Here is a 22,564-nt window from a genome sequence, read left to right as displayed (position 1 = left end):
AATCCAAACTCTCAAAGTTAAGCTTTTATATAACCTTAGTTATACAATTACCAAAGCCAGGAAGTAAACATTGTGATAATACTATTAATTAACCTACAGACCTTATCCAAACTGGCCAATTATCCCACTACCGTCCTTTTATCTGATCTAGGACCCAATCCAGGATATGCATTGTATGTATTTAATTGTCATGTCTTCTTAGGAGAAGACAAAGACAATTTCCTCCAATTTGGAAATGCTCTACAGTCCTTCCTGGTCTTTCATGAGCATGACAACTTTAAGGAGCACTAGCTAGTTATGGGTTTGTCTGGTGTTTCCACCTTGTTGAACACATATTACTTAGTTTTGGCAAGAACATTACATAAGTGAAGTCATGTCCTTTTCAGAGCATCATAACATGAGGCACGTGATTTTGAAATATCCCATCATGGATGAAGCTAACAGGTTACTTGGTTGTCTCTGCCAGGGTCATACTTAGGAAAGAAACAATTACACTTTATTTCTTGCTATATTTCCCCCATTAATTTTAGCATCCACTTAGATTCTTTCTAGCTACCATTACTATTGTGGGGTCCTAGATAACAATATTCAATTGCCATCATTACTTCCACTATTCAAGTCCTACTATTACTTCTACTATTAGGAAGCTGTATCACTGCCTCTATTCAAATTTTACTTCTAATAATCAGATTTTAAAAACACTGGAATAATGGTAAAATATGTTTCTCAAAGCCCACTGGCTCTTAACCCCAAGTTCCATCCTAGTGTTAAAAATTTTCAGATCTATAGTGCCCTCCTTCATAGAAGAGAAAACTATTACTTGGTACCTTCTGACAGCAGTCAAAGTGTATATGCTTGAAGAACAAAAGACAGTCTACCCATGTTTTCTTCCTTCCGTCCACTATTTTTAAAATCAAACCGTAACATTACTCTAGTCATATAAATGAGGTTAAGTAGAAAAGGTATTGGAGAACCATTCAGCCTAGAAATTCACATTAAATATTTATGTTGAATTTGCCCTAGAGAATGTGGATTTTAATGAGCAGGAACTAAATGACAAAAGCTGCAATGTTCTAAAGGACTTTCATTTATACACCATCTCTGGGGAGAATTGGCTGTGTCCTTTAATTCAACCCCTGAGCTGCTGATCTGACCCCCAGGCTTTCCCCTTGTGCCAAGTATATCCCTGGATGGCAACACTTTCAGCTGAGCTGGCCTGATGACAAATTGAAAACCTAATACTGTATAGTTTCCAGTTGTTCTGAAAGCTTAGGGAATAAAACCTTTTTTATCACTTAGTTATTTGCTCTTTATTATCCATTGTTAAGTAACAAATTGACCCAAAACTTAGTGTACAAAACAACAATCATTTTATTGTAATCCTAATTTGGAGATCAGAAGTTCAGATAGGATAGAGAAGATGACTTGTCTGTCATCCATAATGAATGCAGACCTGTGCAGGAGACTCAACAGCTAGAGGATGACAGAAATGGCTGGGGTCTGGAGTTGTCCAGAAACTTTTTCATCTATGCATTGACAATCTGAACTAGGATGACCCAAAGGGTTGGTCCATCCAGGACTGTCAACCAAGCACTGATTCATAACTCTTAATGTGACATGGCAGCTTGAGAGTAAATGGATTTCTTCCGTGATAGGTCAGTATCTTAATAGCAAGGACTCAGAGACCAGACAGAAGTCACATGGTCCTTCAAGATGCAGATCCAGAAGTCATATGGCAAAACTTCCTTGATATTTATTTATTGATTGATTCTTTTTTATTCAATCACCCATTTGTTTTGTGAAATAGTCTTGCTATGGGGCCAAGGCTGGGATTGAACATGTACACACACATGCACATGCATGCACGTGTGCACACACACACACGTATATATACTAGTATCAAACTACCCAGAGTATTATCACTTTGCATTAAGCTTTCAAATCAAAAAAGTCTGAGTCTTCCAATATTTGCTTTTTTCAAGATTATTTGGATTATTCTGGGTTCTTTGTATTTCCATCTAAGTTCTAGGATCAGCAAAAACAGCAGCTGAGATTTTAAAAAGAAATATTACCACCACAAAAAACAAGAAGAATCTTAAATAGGCCCCACTTAGTTTTAAAAGCTTTATCTCCAAATAATTCACATCGCATTCCCATTTCTGTTAAACATACACACACATCTAAATTTCAACAGCAAACACTTTGAGTTGTGAAACACTTTTTTTCTCAGGGACCCCTTTGAGACTCACAAGGAAAACCATGTTTTCATTCCAGAAAATATATATATGCACACTATTTTTTCAGCATTTTCTTTTTTTTGTTGTTGCCAGTCCTGGGGCTTGAATTCAGGTCCTGAACACTGTCCCTGGCTTCTTTTTGCTCAAGGCTAGCACCCTACCACTTGAGCCACAGCACTGCTTCCACCTTTTTCTATATATATGGTGCTGATGAATGGAACCTAGAGCTTCATGCATGCTAGGCAATCACTCCACCACTAGGCAACATTCCCAGCCAATCTCTCCACATTTTCAAGTATTAAAATAAATTGATTAACCATGCTAAGAACTACAAATTGCATCTTTTTATCAATATGAAAACATGTGAAGAAAAGCCAGAGAGCTGGAAACTTCAAGACTTCACCTCTGTATAAAAAGAAAGAGAAGCCTAGAGAGTGCCTTGCCCAAGGTCAATTTGTTAGGTGGTAACAGACATGAGCTGTGTCCAATTGCCCCAAATTCCAGGTCAAGATTCCCATCTAAGTTACTGGGATCATAGAACAGATGACAGTCATCTTTGGGTCCTCCAAGGTTCTTAGAGTCCCTGCGCCAAAGAGAAGCTCTGAATGCTGTCATTTCTCTCTGTCTGGTTCTGACATTCATACCTGATTCCAAGAAAGTTTGTGGTAGGAAGATAAAGGGAAACCTGCCATCCAAAAGGCACATACCAGTTTAAAATGGCTTCACTCTACCCAGTCTGCTAAAAGACACCAATGAGCCACAGAGAAAGCCTGAGACAGGTTAGATAATCCAGCTGCAAAGACAGGATTAGGTCACAAAACAATCAAGAAGCAACCAGATGGTACATAGAGTATAAACACAAGTTCAAGAAAGGAGATTGGAAAAGTTGTCATGGGTATAATGATGGAGACAGTGCTCCATGAAAGTAAAGGAATTAAAGAATATATACAAGCTAAAAGTGAGGAGAAAATATAGAAGATGTTTGGAAAGCTAAACATACAAAGGAATTTCCCAGATAAGCAAATGGAAGGGAAGGGACAAAATACAGAATTAAGAAGTAGAGGCCCAAGTTTGACAGATTTGCCAATGGTTTTCTTTTTTTTTTTTTTGGCCAGTCCTGGGGCTTGGACTCAGGGCCTGAATACTGTCCCTGGCTTCTTTTTGCTCAAGGCTAGCACTCTGCCACTTGAGCCGCAGCGCCACTTCTGGCCATTTTCTGTATATGTGGTGCTGGGGAATCAAACCCAGGTCCTCATGTATACGAGGCAGGCACTCTTGCCACTAGGCCATATCCCCAGCCCAATGGTTTTCTTTTTAATTTTTGTCTCTCTTTCTTTTTTATTGTAAAGGTGATATACAGGGGGGTTACAGTTACATATGCAAAGAGTGAATACATTTCTTTCCAAATAGTGTTACTCTGTCCATTGTTTTCTCCCACTTTCCCTCCCCTTGACTCCCCCCTTCCAAAGTTTTAAAGTTCATTTCCAACCTAGTGTCTAGTGAGAGTAGCTGTTGCATTAGCTCACTCTTTGTCCCACCATTTCTGTGGTTTCCCTTCCATTCCCCAAGAGAAAGGGTACTGAAATCAAAGACAGTGATCACAGTGAATAAACCAGAGGGGAGGAGGAAAAACAAATAAAAAAGAAAGAACTGAAAACAGTACACTAAAGAACACCACCAACACTAAGCAAACCTCTTGTTTCCATATCCTAGAGTTCATTTTGATTAGCATCATTTTATATAGTCATATGCACATAGCTATTGAGCTATTGTGATCCTCTGCTAGGACTATCCTAGGATAGATGAGGGAAGCCATGGAACCTATATTTCTTTGGGTCTGGCTTACTTCACTTAATATGAATTTTTCCAAGTCTTTTCATTCCCTTATGAATGAAGTGGTGTCATTCCTTCTAGTAGAAGGATAGAATTCCATCATGTATATATACCACATTTTCTTGATCCATTCATCTACTGGGGGCATCTAAGTTGGTTCTGTATCTTAGCTATGGTAAATAATGCTGCAATGAACATGTTTGTGCTGGTAGCTTTAGTGAGGCCTTGTTTGTGGTGATTTGGCTAAATGTCCAGGAGTGAGATTTCTGGGTCATAGAGAGGCTGTATGTTAGTCTTTTGAGGAACCTCCATACTTGCCAATGGTTTTCTCACATTACATCCATAGGCTTTCAGTCCTACATGCAAGAAGCTAATCATTGTTTGATCTGTTTGACTCTCCACAGCTCCCCTTTGCAGATGGCCTGTACCACTTTTATCACAATGGTCTTGCGAAGGCCAAAAGGAGAAGAAGCCTACACCACAAGCAGCAGCTGGAGAGAGACCCTAGGGTGAGTTCTCCCCAGAAAATTGCCTCTTGGTCTCCACTGCCACAGCAGAGCTCATTCAGTCCACCACATGCTGTGGGGGAAGGCAGAGGTTTTTAAAGTCAAGGCATATAATGTGTTGTGATAGGCCAAAAAAATCTTTATGCATAGTAGCTTTGGGGATTTTTCTACTCCTCTGTCTTGTGCATAATAATTAGCCTTAGACTCATTAGGTACTACCCCTTCACTACTGTCTTCTGAGTTATTGTGTGAGGCCTTTGGCTTGCTCAGGAACCTGTTCTGGAAATTATCAATAGGAGAACATCAAGAGTTAATGAGTGATTTTATGAAAGGTTTCTTCTGGTCTGTCTACATGCCCTGAGGAGATTTCCATGTCTGTGTTATGAATGTGAAAGTAAGTGGACCAATCAGGGACTCTCTAATCACAGGCAGTGGGCCATTTCATTAGCCATGATGGTCTCCTGGCTTTAACCTTCTCACCCTGTATTTTCTCACATCACCAAACTTGCCTCCATGTTTTAGCTATCTTTGTGATACTCATAACTCCTATGTGTTCCTCTCCAATTGTTACCTCATTCTTAGACTCTTTTTATTTTATTTTATTTATTTATTTATTTACTTATTTATTTAGGCCAGTCCTGGGGCTTGGACTCAGGGCCTGAGCACTGTCCCTGGCTTCTTTTTTGCTCAAGGCTAGCACTCTGCCACTTGAGCCACAGAGCCACTTCTGGCCGTTTTCTGTATATGTGGTGCTGGGGAATTGAACCCAGGGCCTCATGTACACGAGGCAAGCACTCTTGCCACTAGGCCATATCCCCAGCACTCATTCTTAGACTCTTGGTCTCATTTTCTACTCCCTGTGACAGCGTGACTTCAAGTTTCCCCCATGCAAATACATCAGCTTCCTGCTTTTCAGGATAGGAAAGTTCCAGTGTTCCAACCTCCCTGTGTACCTGCACATTCAAGCTATTGGATAAACTTTAGTTTCTTTCATGCAACCCAAGGAAGGGGGAAATAGCACCCCAAAGGCAAGCTGATTTTTATGCACTGAAGGCAGGGTAATCTCTTCCCTGGGATTTTCTTTAAACAGCTGATGAAAAGTAGGTCAGATACTTGAGCTCGTGATTTGCATAAGTTCCCCTTTGAGTGAATGAACCTAAACAATTATTCTTTTGGGACTTCCCGTGTGAATATTTGTCTGGCTTTAATTTGGGGATTAATTAGAAATTCAAGGCTCCCCAACAGATCACCAATTGTCATAGGCAATGTTCTTAACCTTTCCACCCAGGTCTTCTCACATGTCCTGGAATGGGAGACTTTATCCTCTAAGAAGCCATTTAATCATTGCTTTTGAAGTAAGACTTAGTATCCTGAGCTACCAGCCAATGTCAACAATTTTAAGGTTCTCTTGTAGAAGGTGGCACTGCTAACTGTGAGGTAACAGCCGTGGCTGTATGAACTCATTGCTTGGTGATACCCTTAGGCAGCCATTGGACAAGCATCTTGTCTCCTCTGTGAATCTAAAGTGGACCCCACTAGGCAAGAAGCACTCTGGTGATATGACACTGGTCTTACCCTTTATGGCCAATTGTTTTCCTTTTATTTAGACAATTTCTTAGAAGTCCTATTGATGTCTCTTCTTTTAATTAAAGGCAATTTCCTAAGATCAGAGAGAAAGAAACACAAAGAACTTGAGGCAGAAGGAAAGAAATGCTGAAAAGTCTTAGTCTGGGACACAGAACTGAAGATCAATGAAGATAAAACAAAACAAAAGCCATTGTGTGGGCTAAACAGATTGGGCATGACCTTTAGGCTATGATTTTCTTATAGCAGCACTTCTTGAAATGATATCAGAAATGCTGGCTTTATAAAGATGCTTTGGAAAGAGAAGAAAATCCAGTAGGTTGGATAATAAGAGAAGAGATAGGATGCTAATGATTTTAATCATTTTTCTTCTAAAAATATACCTATTATCACCCAAAAGGTATCCATAACTTTTCATTAGTCATTAAAAAGGTCCTGGTGATCATTGCTTATGCCAGGCAGGAGTAGCCATCTACCTTATTCTTAAAAGCCCTACATGTCAGTAACAAACTCATGTTAAGAAAATAAATAAACACAAAATTTCATAATTCCTTACAAGATGCTTTTCAACAAAGCTACATCTAATTTACTCCAAAATAGTAGGTGAAGGTTTCAATCTTTCCTGCAGTATATTCTTGAGTCCTTAAATTTGGCATCTGCTGGTAGGAGACAAATAGTGGTAACTATTGTTAAACAAAAAGCACTGACTATGTATGGTATAAGAGCAGCAATATAAAGATTCTTCCCTGTGTGTTTATAGACCTTAAAAAAATTCAAATATGTCTAGTATTGGTATACATCCATTTGGGGGCACCCAAGTACATTCAAAACTATTGCAGAAGAAAAAGGAAAATAAATTAGAGAGAGAAAGAGAAAAACCCAAGAAACCAAAAGAAGCCATTATCCAATCTCTTAGCTCTTGCCTAGATGTTTATAAAACAAAAGCTTAAGTGTAAAGTGTTGTGTTTTTCAAATCATTCTCTAAAACCTGTTGTCTTCTAGACCTACCAACTCTATCCATGCATGCAGCTCCATGCTGCATGGAGCAGCTGCATGCTCCAACCTTCTTCTCCTTCTTTCCCACCACCTACATTTCCTGGCCTCTTTAATCACTGTCTACAGGCTCATAAAAATGAGTACAGAGCCCAGGGAACTTGGGAATTCTGTACTGGATTCCAGTACAGGAGTACAGGCTGATGTGAACTGCTACAGGCTCTCAGGGCTGGGTCTACCTATGTAGCTTTTTAGTTAAAGAAATCAACATGTCCTGCTACCAATGCAAGAGATAAAACAAAAGGTGAAAGAAAAACATAGTTTTTCATCTGTTTTTGGCTCTAGAGTGTAATATCCAAGGATTTCTATGCTTTTCTTAACACCTTATTTTTAGGTTCAATGATAAGTGCTACTTTCAATATGTTCATCAACATGCAGGCTATTTTAGAAGTATTCCTCTTGTCTTTCCAAGTCTTTCTAAAAAGGTTAGCACATTGCTGATTATCATCACATCAGTGCTAAAAAGTGAACATTGCCAGGTACTGGTGGCTCACACCTGTAATCCTAGCTACTTAGGCAGCAGAGCTCTGAAGATTGCTGGTTCAAAACCAGCAGGAAAGTCTGTTAGACTCTTACCTCCAATTAATCACCAAAACCCAGAAGAGGAGCTGTGGCTCAAGTAATAGAACACTAGCCCTAAGCAAAAAAGCTCAGGGACAGCACCCTAAGTTCAAACCCTAGGACTGACATAAAAGAAATAAAGTGAAATTTGTGTCTTGCTTATTTTTTTAAAAAATATCTTTACATAGTATGCATCTGAGTACACAGTAAGTGTTCAATATGTGATTTCCAAATGAATGAGTGATTTAAATGTTTTCCATTGGAGATATAAATTATGAAAACTCTCCTTACCTTTTATCCCTGTTCTAAATTAAACAGCCAAGAAAAAAATTATTCTTAATAATACCACGAAAAGTTGATTTTTAATGTCATTTTTGTGGTACCGGAGTTGAACTCAGAATGCTGTAGTCCCAGGCAGACACTATACCCCTCGTTCCTTTTCGCCTCAGTTATTTTTGAGATAGGCATGTGTGTTTATGCCCATATCAGCCTACATTACGATCCTGCTATTTATACTTCCTGCATAGCTGAGATGACAACACATACCACGTCATCTATCTTTATTAGTTGAGATGTGATTTTGAGAAATTTTGTCTTCCCTGGCTTCAAACCTTCTCTGTTTCCCAAATAGACAGGATTACAGGTGTGAACCACTGAATTTTAATTTCTAAAGTCCAGAATATTCTCTTCCTGAGCATGTTCAGTTAATACTCAACCACCAAAGCTAAAGTAATTTGAAGATGTAATCAATAAATCCAAAGCTACGATGAAATAATAAAACTAAAACTACCTTCTCAGCAGCAGAGCAAAGAACAAATATTATCTGCCCAAAACTTCTCTGAGATTTATTAAATTTTATCTGGAGCAGCATCAGCAAATCTTGAAGCCAAACTTAATTGTGGTTCACAGTCAACATATCAGAGCACCACATTCTACAGGCTCTTGAAAAGCTTTCTTTAAGATGGCATTTGTTTCACCGCTCTGTAACACCCAGTTACATGCCTGAAATAAAGTGTTGAAAGGAAACACATTTTCAAAGTACATGCAACTCACATCTTTCTACCAGTAATGCATATTACACCCACCGAAGCCAAATAGCCTAATAAAGATAATCCAATCTTTATTTATTGGGAGATGTTGTATTAGACTCAAGAATTACCAGTGTTTCTTTTTTATTCCAAGTAATTTTATTACCATATAAAAATTATTTTTCAACCTGCTTCAATTTTTCAAGTTGAAAACTTCATTCAAGGGCTGGGATTGTAGATCAGTGGTAGAATGCTTGCCTAGCACAGACAAGACACTGGATTCCATCTCCAGCACACACACACACACACACACACACACACACACACACACACACACACACACAGAATTTTATTAATCCATTGAAAATATTATTTGTTTTACTTGGCTCAAGAAATGGTGGGTTTGTCTTTTATATTTGGGATCTGTGACTCCTTAGCTTCTTCCTCTTCCAAAAGGGAATATGTTTATTTGAATTAGGGAAGGGAAGGGGAAAAACAAAATGGTGAGAAAAAGGACAAAGTGAATTGAGGGGGGAGGGAAAGTGCGAGGAAAATGAGGGAGGGAGGAGGTAACAAATAATGTACTCAGTGCCTTACATATGTAACCATAGTCCCTCTGTACCTCACTTTGACAATATTTTTCTTAAAAAATAGCTGATGACAAGCAAAAAAAAGAGGAATCTATGTCTAGCCAGGTGCCAACCAGTGGAGATTTGAGGATCACAGTTCAATGCCAGCCAAGGCAGGAAAGACCATGAGGTGGTTATCTTCAATTAAAAAAAAACACAAAAAAACAGAAGTGGCTCTATTGCTCAGTGATAGAGTGCTAGCTTAGAGGAAAAAGCTCAGGAACAGCATCCAGTCCCTGAGTTCAAGCCCCATGATGGATAATAATAATAATAATAATAATAATAATAATAATAATCCATTTCTAAGTGGCACGAAGGTGATTTTCCAGTTCTGGGTCTGAGCTCAGGGCCTCACACTTGCTAGAAATGCCTTCTATCACTTGAACCACTGTTAACCCACCCCCTTACTTGCTCTAGCTATTTTCAGATAGTTTCTCATATTTTTGCCAGAGGCCAGCTTATACAAACATCCTCCAAAGAATGGCTTCTCTGTAGCTGATATCATATCATAAACATATGCCACCACATTTGGCTTATTGATTGATATGGGGGTCTCATTAACTTTTTATCTGATCTGGCCTCAAACCACAATCTCTCTAATCACTACCTCTCAGGTTGCTGGGATTAAAGGCATGCTTCACCAAGCCCAGGCTATTTTGTTCATTAAGGATCTATTCTTGAACATATTTGTGGAATTTTTAGCCATATTCTAATAACCCACAGAAGTTAGTTTCACTAGATAATAACATTTCAAACATCTCACAGCCTACCCACCAGAGCATAAAAAGGAAGCTTTAACTCTCTGAAATTAACTAGACACAGTTCATATGATCTATTTATAAAAGACTGAGCTAATGGGCAAACCAGACTTTCTTTGTCCATTAACATCATAATGCAGTAACTGATTGTTTTGGAGATAAATTTATCATTGCACAGTTGAAACTCAAGCAATTGGGAATGGCTTCTAATTGCTGCAAGTTCCTTTCTGACATGATATAATAATGCATGCTAAATCCCAAACAATAATGATAGCTTAGCCACAATTGGTGAATATCTTAAGCATATATATGTAAATTTCAGGATAGATTACATAAAAAGTAATATCTGAGGGAACCCAGAGCAATAACATAGCAATTGAGTCACAATCCAGACATATCTTTTTAAAAAGAATTTTATTGGAAGCTCAGTAATTTAAAGGAAGCCAAGAAATCCACAGAGCTCCTTCCTCTAAAATTTACAGGAAATTTTGTCTCAATAGTGAAGCTCTTAGCTTCCAATTATTTTCAGAGATGTTAAATTCATAGTCAGTTCTCACAAAAGGAAGGACCACATTGTAAGTCCTATGACCAAACTATCCTTTCCTTTCATGTATATTAGCTAATAATTCCATTTCTTGGATTAAATATTAAAGAAAAGAGGAAACATGATTGCCTTCTCTGTTCAAATAGAAAATGTCCTGAAGAATGTTGCTCACTGTCTTGACCAGACTCACTTCCAAAGAGAAACTAAGAGAATTTGTGGTGACCTCTATTCAGCAACACAGAGAATGCCTGGGTCTCTCAGCCTAGGGCTGGGTAAAAGAAGAGAAAGAATGTAGTTTTAGAACTTTAAAGAAAAAGAATGTACACCCAAAGAACAGATTCTTTTTATCCTCAAACCTGCTACCTACAAAACAGTGAGGTCTCCGATTGGGAGATTATTCCACAAGAAACACATAGGAATGCTCTGATCGCTTCCAAATGTTTCCTTAAGGGGAACAAAAGGAGAAGATAGATGTGGTCATATTCCATGTACTAAGAAATATCTATAAGTAACATGGTAAATTTATTATTCATATCACAGCAAATATACTAGTCCTGTAGTGTTTGGTGTTGGAGTAGAACACTTATTGCAGAAGGTGTATGTATCTGCTGTTTCTTCAGATTCTCATTTCTCTGTAGACCTAGTTAGACCTAGGATAGGTCATAACAGCTAAAGGACCTGGAGTTGTAAAAGCAAGAGGGTCTTAACCATTACATGATACTCCTTTGTCACAGATCTCTATTTCATGAATTAATTTTCCCTGCTTGTCTCCACAAAGAGGATAATAGATCATGAAGAGTCACCAGGAAACCTGAATTAGCCTTTGCCTTGAAGATTTAAAATATAATTTTACTGCTTAAATAAAATAGGCCCTGAGAGTATAAGTGACATCTCTGGGATCACACAACTGTGATTGATGGGGGAAGGAAATAAACTCAGGATTCTTTGCAATAACAGACTTGGTTTAAATAAAAAGCTAAATGAGGACGAATGTTACTTATGAACTTGTGGTTCTTTGTTTCCCAAAAGGTTCTGAGTAACAATTGGAATCTCTACTTTTAGAATACTGTGCAGTCAGGCACTGGTGGATCACGCCTATAATCTCAGCTACTCCAGAGGCTGAGACCTGGAGAACTAAGGCTCAAAGCCAACGCTAGGCCAAAAACCTCTATGAGACTTTGCGTCCAACATAGCCAGCAAAAATAAGCTGGAGGCATGGCTCAAGTGTCAAAGTACCCATCAAGCAAGTGCATCTAGTACCTTGAGTTCAGATCCTGGTAGTGTTGGTGGTGATGATGATGATGATGATGATGATGAGGATGATGATGATGATGAAGATGATGGGAGACAGAGTTCAACAGAGAGAGAGAGAGAAGTTGACTCAGAATAGGAGCAAGATTCAATTAGTCCTACAGAAAACTAGAAAACTGGGATGGCCTTTCAGAGTTGTCCCAAGTTGAACCCAAAGGGGCAAGGTTTTTGTATCTGTACATTAACTAGATATTGGCAAAGGTCACATTTAATTCAGGAGTTGTTTTCTGGAACTCAGCTCATTAACACACCAGCCCTCAAGGGTCCCCAAAATAAACTAAACCCTCATGCATCCCTTTGGCTTTTTTCACTCAAGGCTGACACGCTACTACTGGAGCCACACCTCCACTTCCTTATCTGTCTCTTTGGGAAACTAATCATCTGTACCATAGTGCTCCATGGCCCTCTGCTCTGTTCTGCTCCTCACTGCCTTCCTGTGTCCTGGCTTGATGACACAGGTCACAGGAGCTGAGCCCACAAGCACATCTACTGACACAAAGAAGGTTCTAGTTCAGAGGTGAATATGCCTTCTTGGTCAAGCTGTCCCTCTTCCATCCATCCACCCACAGTCATCCGGTAGTGCCCTTCTGTGAGGTTTTCTCTAAACCACTGGGGGAAAAGCCTCCATCTCTGGTATATGACCTTGACTATGTTTTGAGCTAAATGCTGAAGTTGCAAAAGCCAAGTCGAGCAGATTCTGCCTTCACCTCCCATCTGGCAGCCAAATTCATTTTCTAGACACCGTGTCAAGAGGCCAGCAGGTGTTCCTAGGCCATGCATTTCAAGGGTGACTGGGCAGCATCAGGAGAGAAGGAGCAGGATGGGGGAGGTGAGGAGAAGCAGGGGGAAGTGCCAGCCACATGCTTGCCCAAATGGGTGAGACAGGCTCAGCTGCCCTGATCCACTAGCTTTATTTTGCAGCAGGGAGCGACTTTCAGCATTGCTCTCCTCTGGGCATTGCAGATGTGCCTTCCCGCCTCAAAAAGCTGCTGCTGCTACAATTAACTCTTTGTGGGGAGCTGGGGAGAATGATTTACTGCTGCTTCAGAAGGGCAGAGGGGAAGCTGCTAGTGAGGAATGTGCTGCTTGATGTGAGCACATTTTTAAATGATGGCTATGGTTGTTGCTGCCATCCTTCCAGGAGAGGCAGGTATGCTCTGAAAGGGTCAGAGAACTCTAGGCAGTTTAAATTTTCATAGGGAAGACTCTCACAAGCCCTTGTGGAAAGCTAACTCAATCCTCTGGCCTTAGATACCCATGTGCTGGGATTGCAGACATGTAACTGTGCCCAATCTCCAGTGTCATCTTTCTAACTCACAAGATGAATACTCTTAAATGGTGGGCTTTCTGGAAAGATCTTATGTGACTAGAAGGCAGTTTTCTCCAGACCTGTCTCAACTAGTTTCTTCCTCACACACTGTGAAAGGAAATGTGTTTGTGTATCTGAAAGCTGTCCCTGTTTTCTTCAAGTGAGCATTTCTGTGTAAGAACAATTAACTCACCATATAATTTCTTTACCATATTGCTTATTTGCAGAATAGTTATTCATTCAGCAAGTATTTACTAAGTTCATATGATAATGTGGGCACTTTTCCTGGTACTAAGGTAAATCAATTAACAAAATAAAATATTTTTTCCACAAAGTTTGTATACTAGTGGAATGAAGGGAAAAAATAAAAACCATTTGACAAAACAATTACATAACCAGTGCTAATCATCATCATCATCATCATCATCATCATCATCATCATAATAAAGTACCATAAGATGAATGGAACAAAGTAGGGGAAGGAGGGAGCACCATAAAAGAGATGCTTCTATTTTATATTTTAAAAATAAAAGGTTGGCTACTGTGGTAAGATGACTTTCAAATACAGACTCAGGAAAAATTAGGAAGAGATCTATGTAGACTTGTGCAGGAAAGACATTCTGGGCGGAAGAACCAGCATGGTGAATGATCTATTGTACAAGACACATGTTCTAGAAATAGTAGGTTGTGTTCTAAGAACAGCAGTAAGGTTGCAAAGGGAATCTAAGGAGAGTCTAGAAGAGTCAAGGTCAGAAAGGAGAAAGAGAGAAAAACCATGTGCAATTTTACTATTAAGAAAGTTTGGATTGGCTCTGAATGAGATGGGATTCTTTTGTATTGGGGAAAATAATAGAGTATGGGGAAACAAATGAAATAATCAGAAAGGGAGCTGTCATATTTTAGAGAACTGCAGTATTTTAGAAGAGAAAGGCTGGTGGCTTGGCCAGAAGTGGTAAAAAGGATACAAAACAAGTCAAACTTGGAGTGTATCATGGAGAGTCTTAAAATTTGCTGCTGCCTTAGTTTAGGGATGTGAGGAGTGGGATAAAAAGAGAGAAGGCAATTGTATATCTAGAAATGTCTGCTGGTTTGCTATAGGATGGAAATAGTACTTGGGTAGACTGGAAAGATGGTGGGCAGAGCAGGAGGGTGATCAGAAGGAGATTTAATTCATACTAAGCATTTGAGGGTTCTATTGAGTAAGTGAAGATACAAACAAAACAAAGGCTTCAATAGGTAGGTCAAAATTGGAGCAAGGTAACAAACTGTACAAGAAATGTATCCAGTGCCTAACATATGAAACTGTAACCTTTCTGTACATCAGTTTGATAATAAAAATTTGAAAAAATAAATAAATAAATAAATAAATAAATAATTGGAGCAAGTAATTAGCAGTCATCCACACACTGGTGGCCTTCAATGCCATAGGTAGTAGCTGAGGGAAGCCCTAGGGAATCTAAGACTTAGGAAGATAGCTGAGGCTCCACATTAAAAGACATTCAAGTCTAAGTAAGGGAGTAAGAAGATCAGAAGGCAAAAAAAACACCAAACCTAGTCAATGTTTCTGAATTCTTGAACCTTTTCCCAGACTAAATCAACCATACCTAGGGTTATTTCTTATTGGAGGCATTGATGTTTCTTCACTTTTTCTCTTCCATTTGTTTTTCAAACACTTCCTCTAAGAATATCAAAATGTTGTGGTATATATGTAGATTTATGGGGAACAAAAAGAGTGGCATGAAATTTTTGTTCACCTGGATGCCACAGTATCTGGACTGGACAGTGAGCACTAAGACAGGGAGTCACCGTTGACTCCAGCTGATGAGAACCAAGCTCTTATGAACTCAAGTCAGAGCTGAGCACTGGTAGCTCACACCTATAATCCTAGCTACTCTGAAAGCTGTGATTGGAGGATTCCAGTTTGATGACAATCCAGCCAGGAAAGCCTGAGATTCCTCTCTGATTAATCAACAAAAAGCCAAAAATGAAGCTGTGACTCAAATGGTAGAGTACTACCTTTGAGTGAAAAAGTTAAGGGACAGTGCACAGGCCCTGAGTTAAAGTCCCAGTACAAGCATAAACACACACACACACACACACACATACACACACACACACACACACACACACACACACACACACCTCAAGTTCAAGGCAAAAATCTCAAGACAAGAGCTGGATCTACCAGCTACATGGTAAAGTACTAGGAAAAACCCTCTGTTTAATATAACAACAAAAAAAAAGCCTGGTTCTGGCAACTCTTCTTAATTTTAAGAAGCTATAAAAGTCAAGAGAAAGGTCAAGATTTGCTCAAAACCAAAAGGAAAATTATCTCTAACCTGCGATAAAGGAAAATAAAAGTCAAGGTTGTGTTGATTCAACACTCGTCTCATTTTCTTGGATTTCAAAAAGATGAAGTTGTCAAAATAGTTTATTTGCTAAGATTCAAAAATCTACCTAGAAAGTAATTTTTCCCTCCTCATACTAGTGCTCTAAAATGAAATGTATTTGATGCTTAATTCAACGTGACTAGAAATGTTTCTTACTCATTATACGGTCAAATGTTAAAAATGCTTAATAGTGAACTATCAAACATTCCTAAAATAATGCTTTGTGAGGTCAAGGTAGGTTTCAAGTTGTAGAAGCCTCAAAAAAGTTTCTTTAATACTCTTCTGTTATTCTTAAGTTAGTTTGGCCATTTTCCCTCTAGAATACTCACTGACTTTTTTGTGATGCATCTTCATCTCTAAGCAGGCTTGTTCATTGTAAATCCAAAAATCATAAGAATTTTCTGAAAGTTGAGTAGAATCGAATCCTTGCCATTTCTAGTCATTTCAAAGTCATGAGGGGTTGGAGAGGCTAAGGAGAAGCTTGGAGCCGGGTCCAGAAAGGAGTAAACAGCAGTTAGACAAGAGAGATTCCTGCCTGAATAACAACCCCATTGTTGGAGTTTTTCTAATTGGTTAGCCATTATCTGGACAGAAAAGGCTGTGTTTTCCATCTTCTCTGTGACATGTATGTCTCATTTAGCAATAAAGAACGTATTGCCTGAGAGAAAGCAGGTAAGACAGAACAATTTTCTATTTTCTATTTCCCTGAAAGAAGAGACCAACTCACCCCACATATAAAGAAGGCTGTTTTGCTGGGTATTCGTTTGTAAGGACACCTCAGAGAGTTGACCTGAGGAGCCCTCCTCCCAACCTGCAGAGAACAGAAAGCCACACAGGTGAAAACTAATGTCTGGAAAGAAACTCAATCAATTGTCTATCAGAGAGAAAAGGAGTTTGTGCACAGTCCAATTGCAGACCATTATTGGGTTCTAGTACTAGTTCTGACTCAATTTATCAAACCACTTCATTTATTGACTCTAGTTGCCATATCTGTATTGTGAGAATATGGACACATTGGCCTGTAAAAGACCTTTTAGGCCTGGTACCAGTGGCTCACACCTGTAACTCTAACCACTCAGGAGTCTGAGATCTGAGAATGGCAATTCAAGGCCAGCCTGGGAAGGAAAGTTCGTGAGACTCTTACTTCCAATTAACCACCAGTAAGTCAGAAGTAGTTCTGTGGCTCAACGTTGTAGAGTGCTAGCCTTGAGCAATAAAAGCTCAGGGACAGCACCCAGGAAAGCCCTGAGATCAAGCCCCACAACCGATAAAAGAAGAAAAGACATCTTAGATTTTCATAGTTTTGATTCCAGAACAAAACATGAAGACCTCACCATCTGTCTGTGGTCAAGACCAGGACTGAAACCTAGATATTTTCTCTAGTTCCTGATCTTTACATCTTTACATATCTTTTCTTTAGAATTTGAGATAAGATTTTCTACAAGGCAAAGTGCTTGGAAAGCCATTCTTTATTTGTAGTGCCCTCAACTTTCAGATGTGAATGTTGAGTCCTTTGTTGTCTAAACAGTTCAATGTTCATCACAGCAGTTTGTCATAGCTAAAATATGGAACCAACCCAGATGCCCCTCAGTAGATGAATGGATCAGGAAAATGTGGTACATATGCACAATGGAATTTTATGCCTCTATCAGAAAGAATGACATTGCCCCATTCATAAGGAAATGGAAGGACTTGGAAAAAATTATACTAAGTGAAGTGAGACAGATCCAACGAAATATGGACTCTATGGTCTCCCTCCTAGGGAATAATTAGCACAGGTTTAGGCTAGTCACAGCCAAAGATCACAAGAGCCTAATAGCTATGCCCTTATGAATGCATAAGATGATGCTAAGTGAAATGAATTCCATGTTATGGAAATGACTGTTATATCACTGTTGGTAATTACTTTCAACATGCAATGTGAAACCGTAGCTTCTATTGTTGATGATCCTCTTGTATCCCCTTCCTGTGGTTGTCCCCACGCTAACACTGTATCTCATCTGAGTACCCTGGATACTGTATATACTGGTATAAGAATTAGGGAAGTGAAAGGGAATATCAAAATCCAGAGACAAAGGATAAAAAGACAAACGACTCCAAAAGCAATACTTGCAAAACCATTTGGTGTAAACCAACTGAACAACTCATGGGAAGAGAGGAAAAGGGGGAGGGAGAGGGGGAAATGAGGGAGGAGGTAACAAACAGTACAAGAAATGTACCCAAGGCCTAATGTATGAAACTGTAACCTCTCTGTACATCACTTTGACAATAAATAAGAAAAAAAAAAAACCACAAACTAGGAGTAAGGGGAGGAGTTAGGCTGGGAGGGATATGGGAGAATGATGAGGGTGACATCAATTAAGATGTATGAGACTTATACACTGATTTTTTGAATGATAACCCCTTTGTAAATTACTTAATGATAATACATTGTTTCTTTAAAAAATAATAATAACCTTAAGATATTAAAAAATTGAAGTCATGCAAAATATATTTCTTGTAAAAAATGAATTCAATTACAAATTGCTTACAGAAACATGAATAAAGTATGTCTAAACATGGCGAAAAAAAAGAGTTCAGCAGAACCCCGGGAGTCCATTTTTTGCCCCAAGGAAAATACAAGATGAGGAGGAAGAGGTTACTCCTGTACTTTTTTCTTACTATGCTTTTCTTTACAAAGTGGTCATGTTATTATTTATTTATTATCTTTAAATAGTTGGGCAAAGGGGTTATCATACAACATGTCAGTTTATAAGTACAATGAATCTTGATTAATATCCCTTTCATCATTCTTCCTCTTCTCTCCCAACTCTACCTCTCCCCTCAATTTTGCAAGTTTCATAGGATATGTGTTTTAATACTGTGACTGCACCACCACCATGCCTACTTCTTTCTACTATGCTTTATTAATTCGGGTTTGGTATTAAGTGGCTGTGGAAAATTGCACATGGGAGGGGAGGTACCTCAGTAAAAAGTAAAATTTGCAATCACTAATTTTTAAACATGTCCCATTCTTCAAACCATTCAACCTTCTTTCCAGTGGAGACCAGAAATCAAATGCCAAGGAAGGCCAGGCAAATAGGCTTCAAACAGTAATGATGAAGTTATCCACTGTCTCTTTGAAAGAGTGCAAAAGGGAGTGGTGGAGACTGGAGAAAACTCTAGAGAGACTGGAGAGAGCACACATGCAAAAGGAAGCAGATTTACATCCTCAGTTGATTGTTAACACCAAGTTTTGAAGCTCATGGTTGCCAGATGCACAAAGGTTTTTAAAAAATAAAAAGCAGCAAATACCAATCTTTGTGCAGAATTTTTGACCTTGTAGAGAAAAAAAGTTGGTGATTAACGGAGTATAGGTTACATACTTGTAATCCCCAGCACTTTGGAGGCAGAAACAGGTGGGTCACAAGTTCAAGATCAGCCTGTGCTATATAGTAAGGCCCTGTTTCAAAAAGAGAAAAGAACAACAACAAAAAAAAAAAAACGTAGTGACTTACTTACACTGCCCAAGCTATTGAAAATACAGTAGCATAACAAATTTAATCATGAATTTCTATTTTTCAAAACCCACTCTATATTTTCCAGAAGAAAATGACCCAACTCTATGACCAGTCCTAGACTTCCCTATTGGCTAAGCTAGTCTATGTAAAAGTTCTTCCCTAAGGACAAAAACTAAACTAAATTAAAAAGCAAACAAGATATAGCTGGGAGGAAGAACAAAAAGGACAGAAGAAAAAAGTAAAAGTAAAAGAAAGAAAAAGGGTTGCCTATTACCTAAGGTAACCCAAAAGCTACCTCTTTGTCATTGTGATCCATGATTTCATTTCTTCTTTCAGGGGCTAGATAATTCTATCTTCCTTGTGAGGTCTTTTCCAACATAAAATAGTTGTCTTTAAACCTCTTACAATAAACTTTCCTATATTCTCCAGAGGTCTTGATTAAATTTGTGCTCACTTCCCATATTTTATTGCGTCATTGAGAGTTGAAAACACCATTCATCTGATGATACTAGAGTGATACTGGGCCCTCTACCCTGTATCCTCCTATATTTTGAAAGCTATTCTTCTGTTAACATATCCTAGAATCACTTTAGCCATTTGTTAGGGCTACCAATTTTATCATTGACTAACATTGACCCTACACATAGCTAATTCTTCTAGGTCCTTCTCAGATATATAGGTAATTGTTCTACCCATTTTAGAATTGGCATGTCAATCCTAAAACAAAGGAGTTCGATTTACTTCTGTTTTTCCTCAAATTAGAATTCATTGTGACTTTTCAAGATTTGTTGGGTCCTTATTTAGTCTCTGTCCCATTATCCTGTCATCTGTGATTTTGATCATCATCAATATTCTCAATCAGTTCTGAAGAAAGAAAAAGGTTGAATTGGAGAGAAAAATTGACAAAGCTCAGAACCCTTTTTCCAGAGTGATATAAATCTATTAATAAACACTGTAAGGAGTGTCTCACACTGACCCTCTGTTAAAAGGAAATTATAAGACACCCAAAGTTCCAAAATCCATCATTCAAAGCAAATGAAAAACTGTGTCTCAACCAGGGAAGCTATTTGAGGGTTGTGTTAATATGGCTCAACTGCCTCACTCTGAATCCAGCTGATTTGTTTGTGTATATCACTCCCTGAGAAATCAGTTTATTTGCCATGGAGCAAGCTAAATGAGTCATTCACATGACCAAAATCACCAGACCAACCAGTTTTTAATCTGGTCCTTTGAGGCAATTTGAATTAGTTCATAACTTGTCCACACATCTGCAAACTGGTTGATGTTAAATCATGAAAAAAATAATTTAATCAGAAAAACAAAATCAATGGGTAATTGCTAATCATACAAGTACCAGGTGGCTCTTAAGTGTGAACCAAATCAGAAATTTTATATATGTATATGTGATTTAATAGACCAATTCCTTTTAAATGAGTAAGATGTAATGTCTTAGAAGAAGACTTAATTCAGTGCAGGTTCATATTTCCCACAGCTTAAAAAATACATTACTGTTTGACTTATATTAGTGCACTCAAAAAAGTATTCTCACACTTAATCATGTGACCTGGGTGAGTCACTTAACCTTTACTAATAGTCTACATTTCACCATCTCTGTCATTAAATACCAGCAAAAGTCCAAATGTCTAGAAAGAAATTGCCTTAAGTTGTTCATCTCTATCGTGGAGTCACAAGAAAAGTGTGAATAATGGGAAATAAATACCTAAGACTTCAGAGCTAGAGCCATAACTTCATTTTTGGAACCACACATTAATTTCTGAAATACATTCTAACTTTACCAAAGGAAGAGAGATGCCAGCTGAAAACTTTTTTTGCAAGTTCTTCCATTTTAACTATTTTCTTTTTCTATTGTAAAAGAAATCATTTTTCTTTTTTCTATGATGTACAAAAGGGTTACAGTTATGTAAGTCAGGCAATGAGCACATTTCTTTTTGAGCAGTGTTACCCCCACCCTCATTCTCTCCTACTTCTTCCCCTCCTGGGTCTCCTCCCCCCACCCCCTCCCCCTGAAGTTATCTAGTTCCTTTCCAACATAGTGTCTATTGAGTATCACTGCAGAATTGATTCACCCTTTGTCCTACTATTTCTATTTATTTTCTTTGCCTGATCCTACACCATGAACAATTTTAGGTACAATTAAAAGTGTTCTTACCCCTGTATTATGATGGAGTTCTTGAATTTCCTGCCAGATTATTGTGAATAAAAAAGTATTCGTTGGAATAGGATGGATTACGATGCAGTAACAAATTAGCCCTTTAGTTTAATATGCAAGTATTTGCTTCTTATATGTGCCACAGGGAAAGTGTGGGTTGAAAGAGGCCCTGATTAACATAATCTGTCAACTACTGCTGCTATTGAAAGTCTCAGCTTGTTGACAGGCCACTGTCCTAACATGTGGCTTCCACAGCACTGGGGAAGAAAGAGGAAAGAGTTGTTTGATGAGCTCAACCTCCTCATAAGTGCCTAGCCTTGGAAATGGTACCTTCATGCTCCTTCACTTGAACAGAAATACACACTATGTACAGAGGATGAATGAGAAATTAAGGCTCCATTGTGCTCAGAAAAGAGAACAAAGGAGATATGGAAGCAGCAGCAAAAGTTCCTTACACAGTGCTATTTATATTCCAATAATAATTTTTAAAAGTAATAGGAGTAACAGCATGCTCCCTAGGTGATTCCATGAGTTTAAAACTTTTCCAGAGGGCCTGGGAATATGACCTAGTGGTAAAGTGCTCGTCTTGTATACATGAAGCCCTGGGTTCGATTCCTCAGCACCACATATATAGAAAATGGCCAGAAGTGGCGCTGTGGCTCAAGTGGCAGAGTGCTAGCCTTGAGCAAAAAGAAACCAGGGACAGTGCTCAGGCCCTGAGTTCATGGCCCAGAACTGGCCAAAAACAAACAAACAAAAAAATAAAATAAAACTTTTCCAGAAGCTGAGCATCCTATTATTCTGGTGTAGATGCTGGCTAATAAGAAATTACAGGGGACTTGCACTGAATGCAGCCCTCATGTTTCCCTAAGGTACCTTGAAAGCACCTTCCATCACCTGTTCTTCTCCACTGTGGTCCCTCCTCCATCAAGAATAGAGCATGTTTCTCCACCTACTTTGAAAATTCTGTGACTTTTTCTCCAGTAGAAGGTTGTGGTGTAAAGCTGTGCCAACTCTAGGGATAACCTCTACTTGGGCAGGGAGCAGGGAGCTTCAATTCTTTCCTTTTGGAAGTGGATTGCCATGTAGGAAGTGGGACCACCCTGCACTGTGTTGTGGGAAGTGTAAGTCAGGTGGAGAGGAGACCACAA

General features: G+C 38.7%; 1 protein-coding gene across 2 annotated transcripts in view; it reads left to right on the top strand.

Moving 5' to 3' along the window:
• The window catches only part of Pcsk2 (proprotein convertase subtilisin/kexin type 2), a 263,957-nt gene that overhangs the window by 27,983 nt on the left and 213,410 nt on the right, over nt 1-22,564 (top strand). The window contains exon 2 of one of the 2 annotated variants that reach the window (XM_048347415.1): nt 4,475-4,579. The exons of the other annotated variant lie outside the window; for it this stretch is intronic. Within the exon in view, the coding sequence (XP_048203372.1) occupies nt 4,475-4,579 (105 nt within the window). The remainder of the gene's footprint in view (nt 1-4,474; nt 4,580-22,564) is intronic. 2 annotated transcript variants of the gene reach the window in all.

The sequence above is a fragment of the Perognathus longimembris genome, chromosome 6 (genome assembly GCF_023159225.1).
Source record: "Perognathus longimembris pacificus isolate PPM17 chromosome 6, ASM2315922v1, whole genome shotgun sequence".
NCBI lineage: Eukaryota > Metazoa > Chordata > Mammalia > Rodentia > Heteromyidae > Perognathus > Perognathus longimembris.
This window is presented reverse-complemented; position numbering and strand designations above follow the sequence as displayed.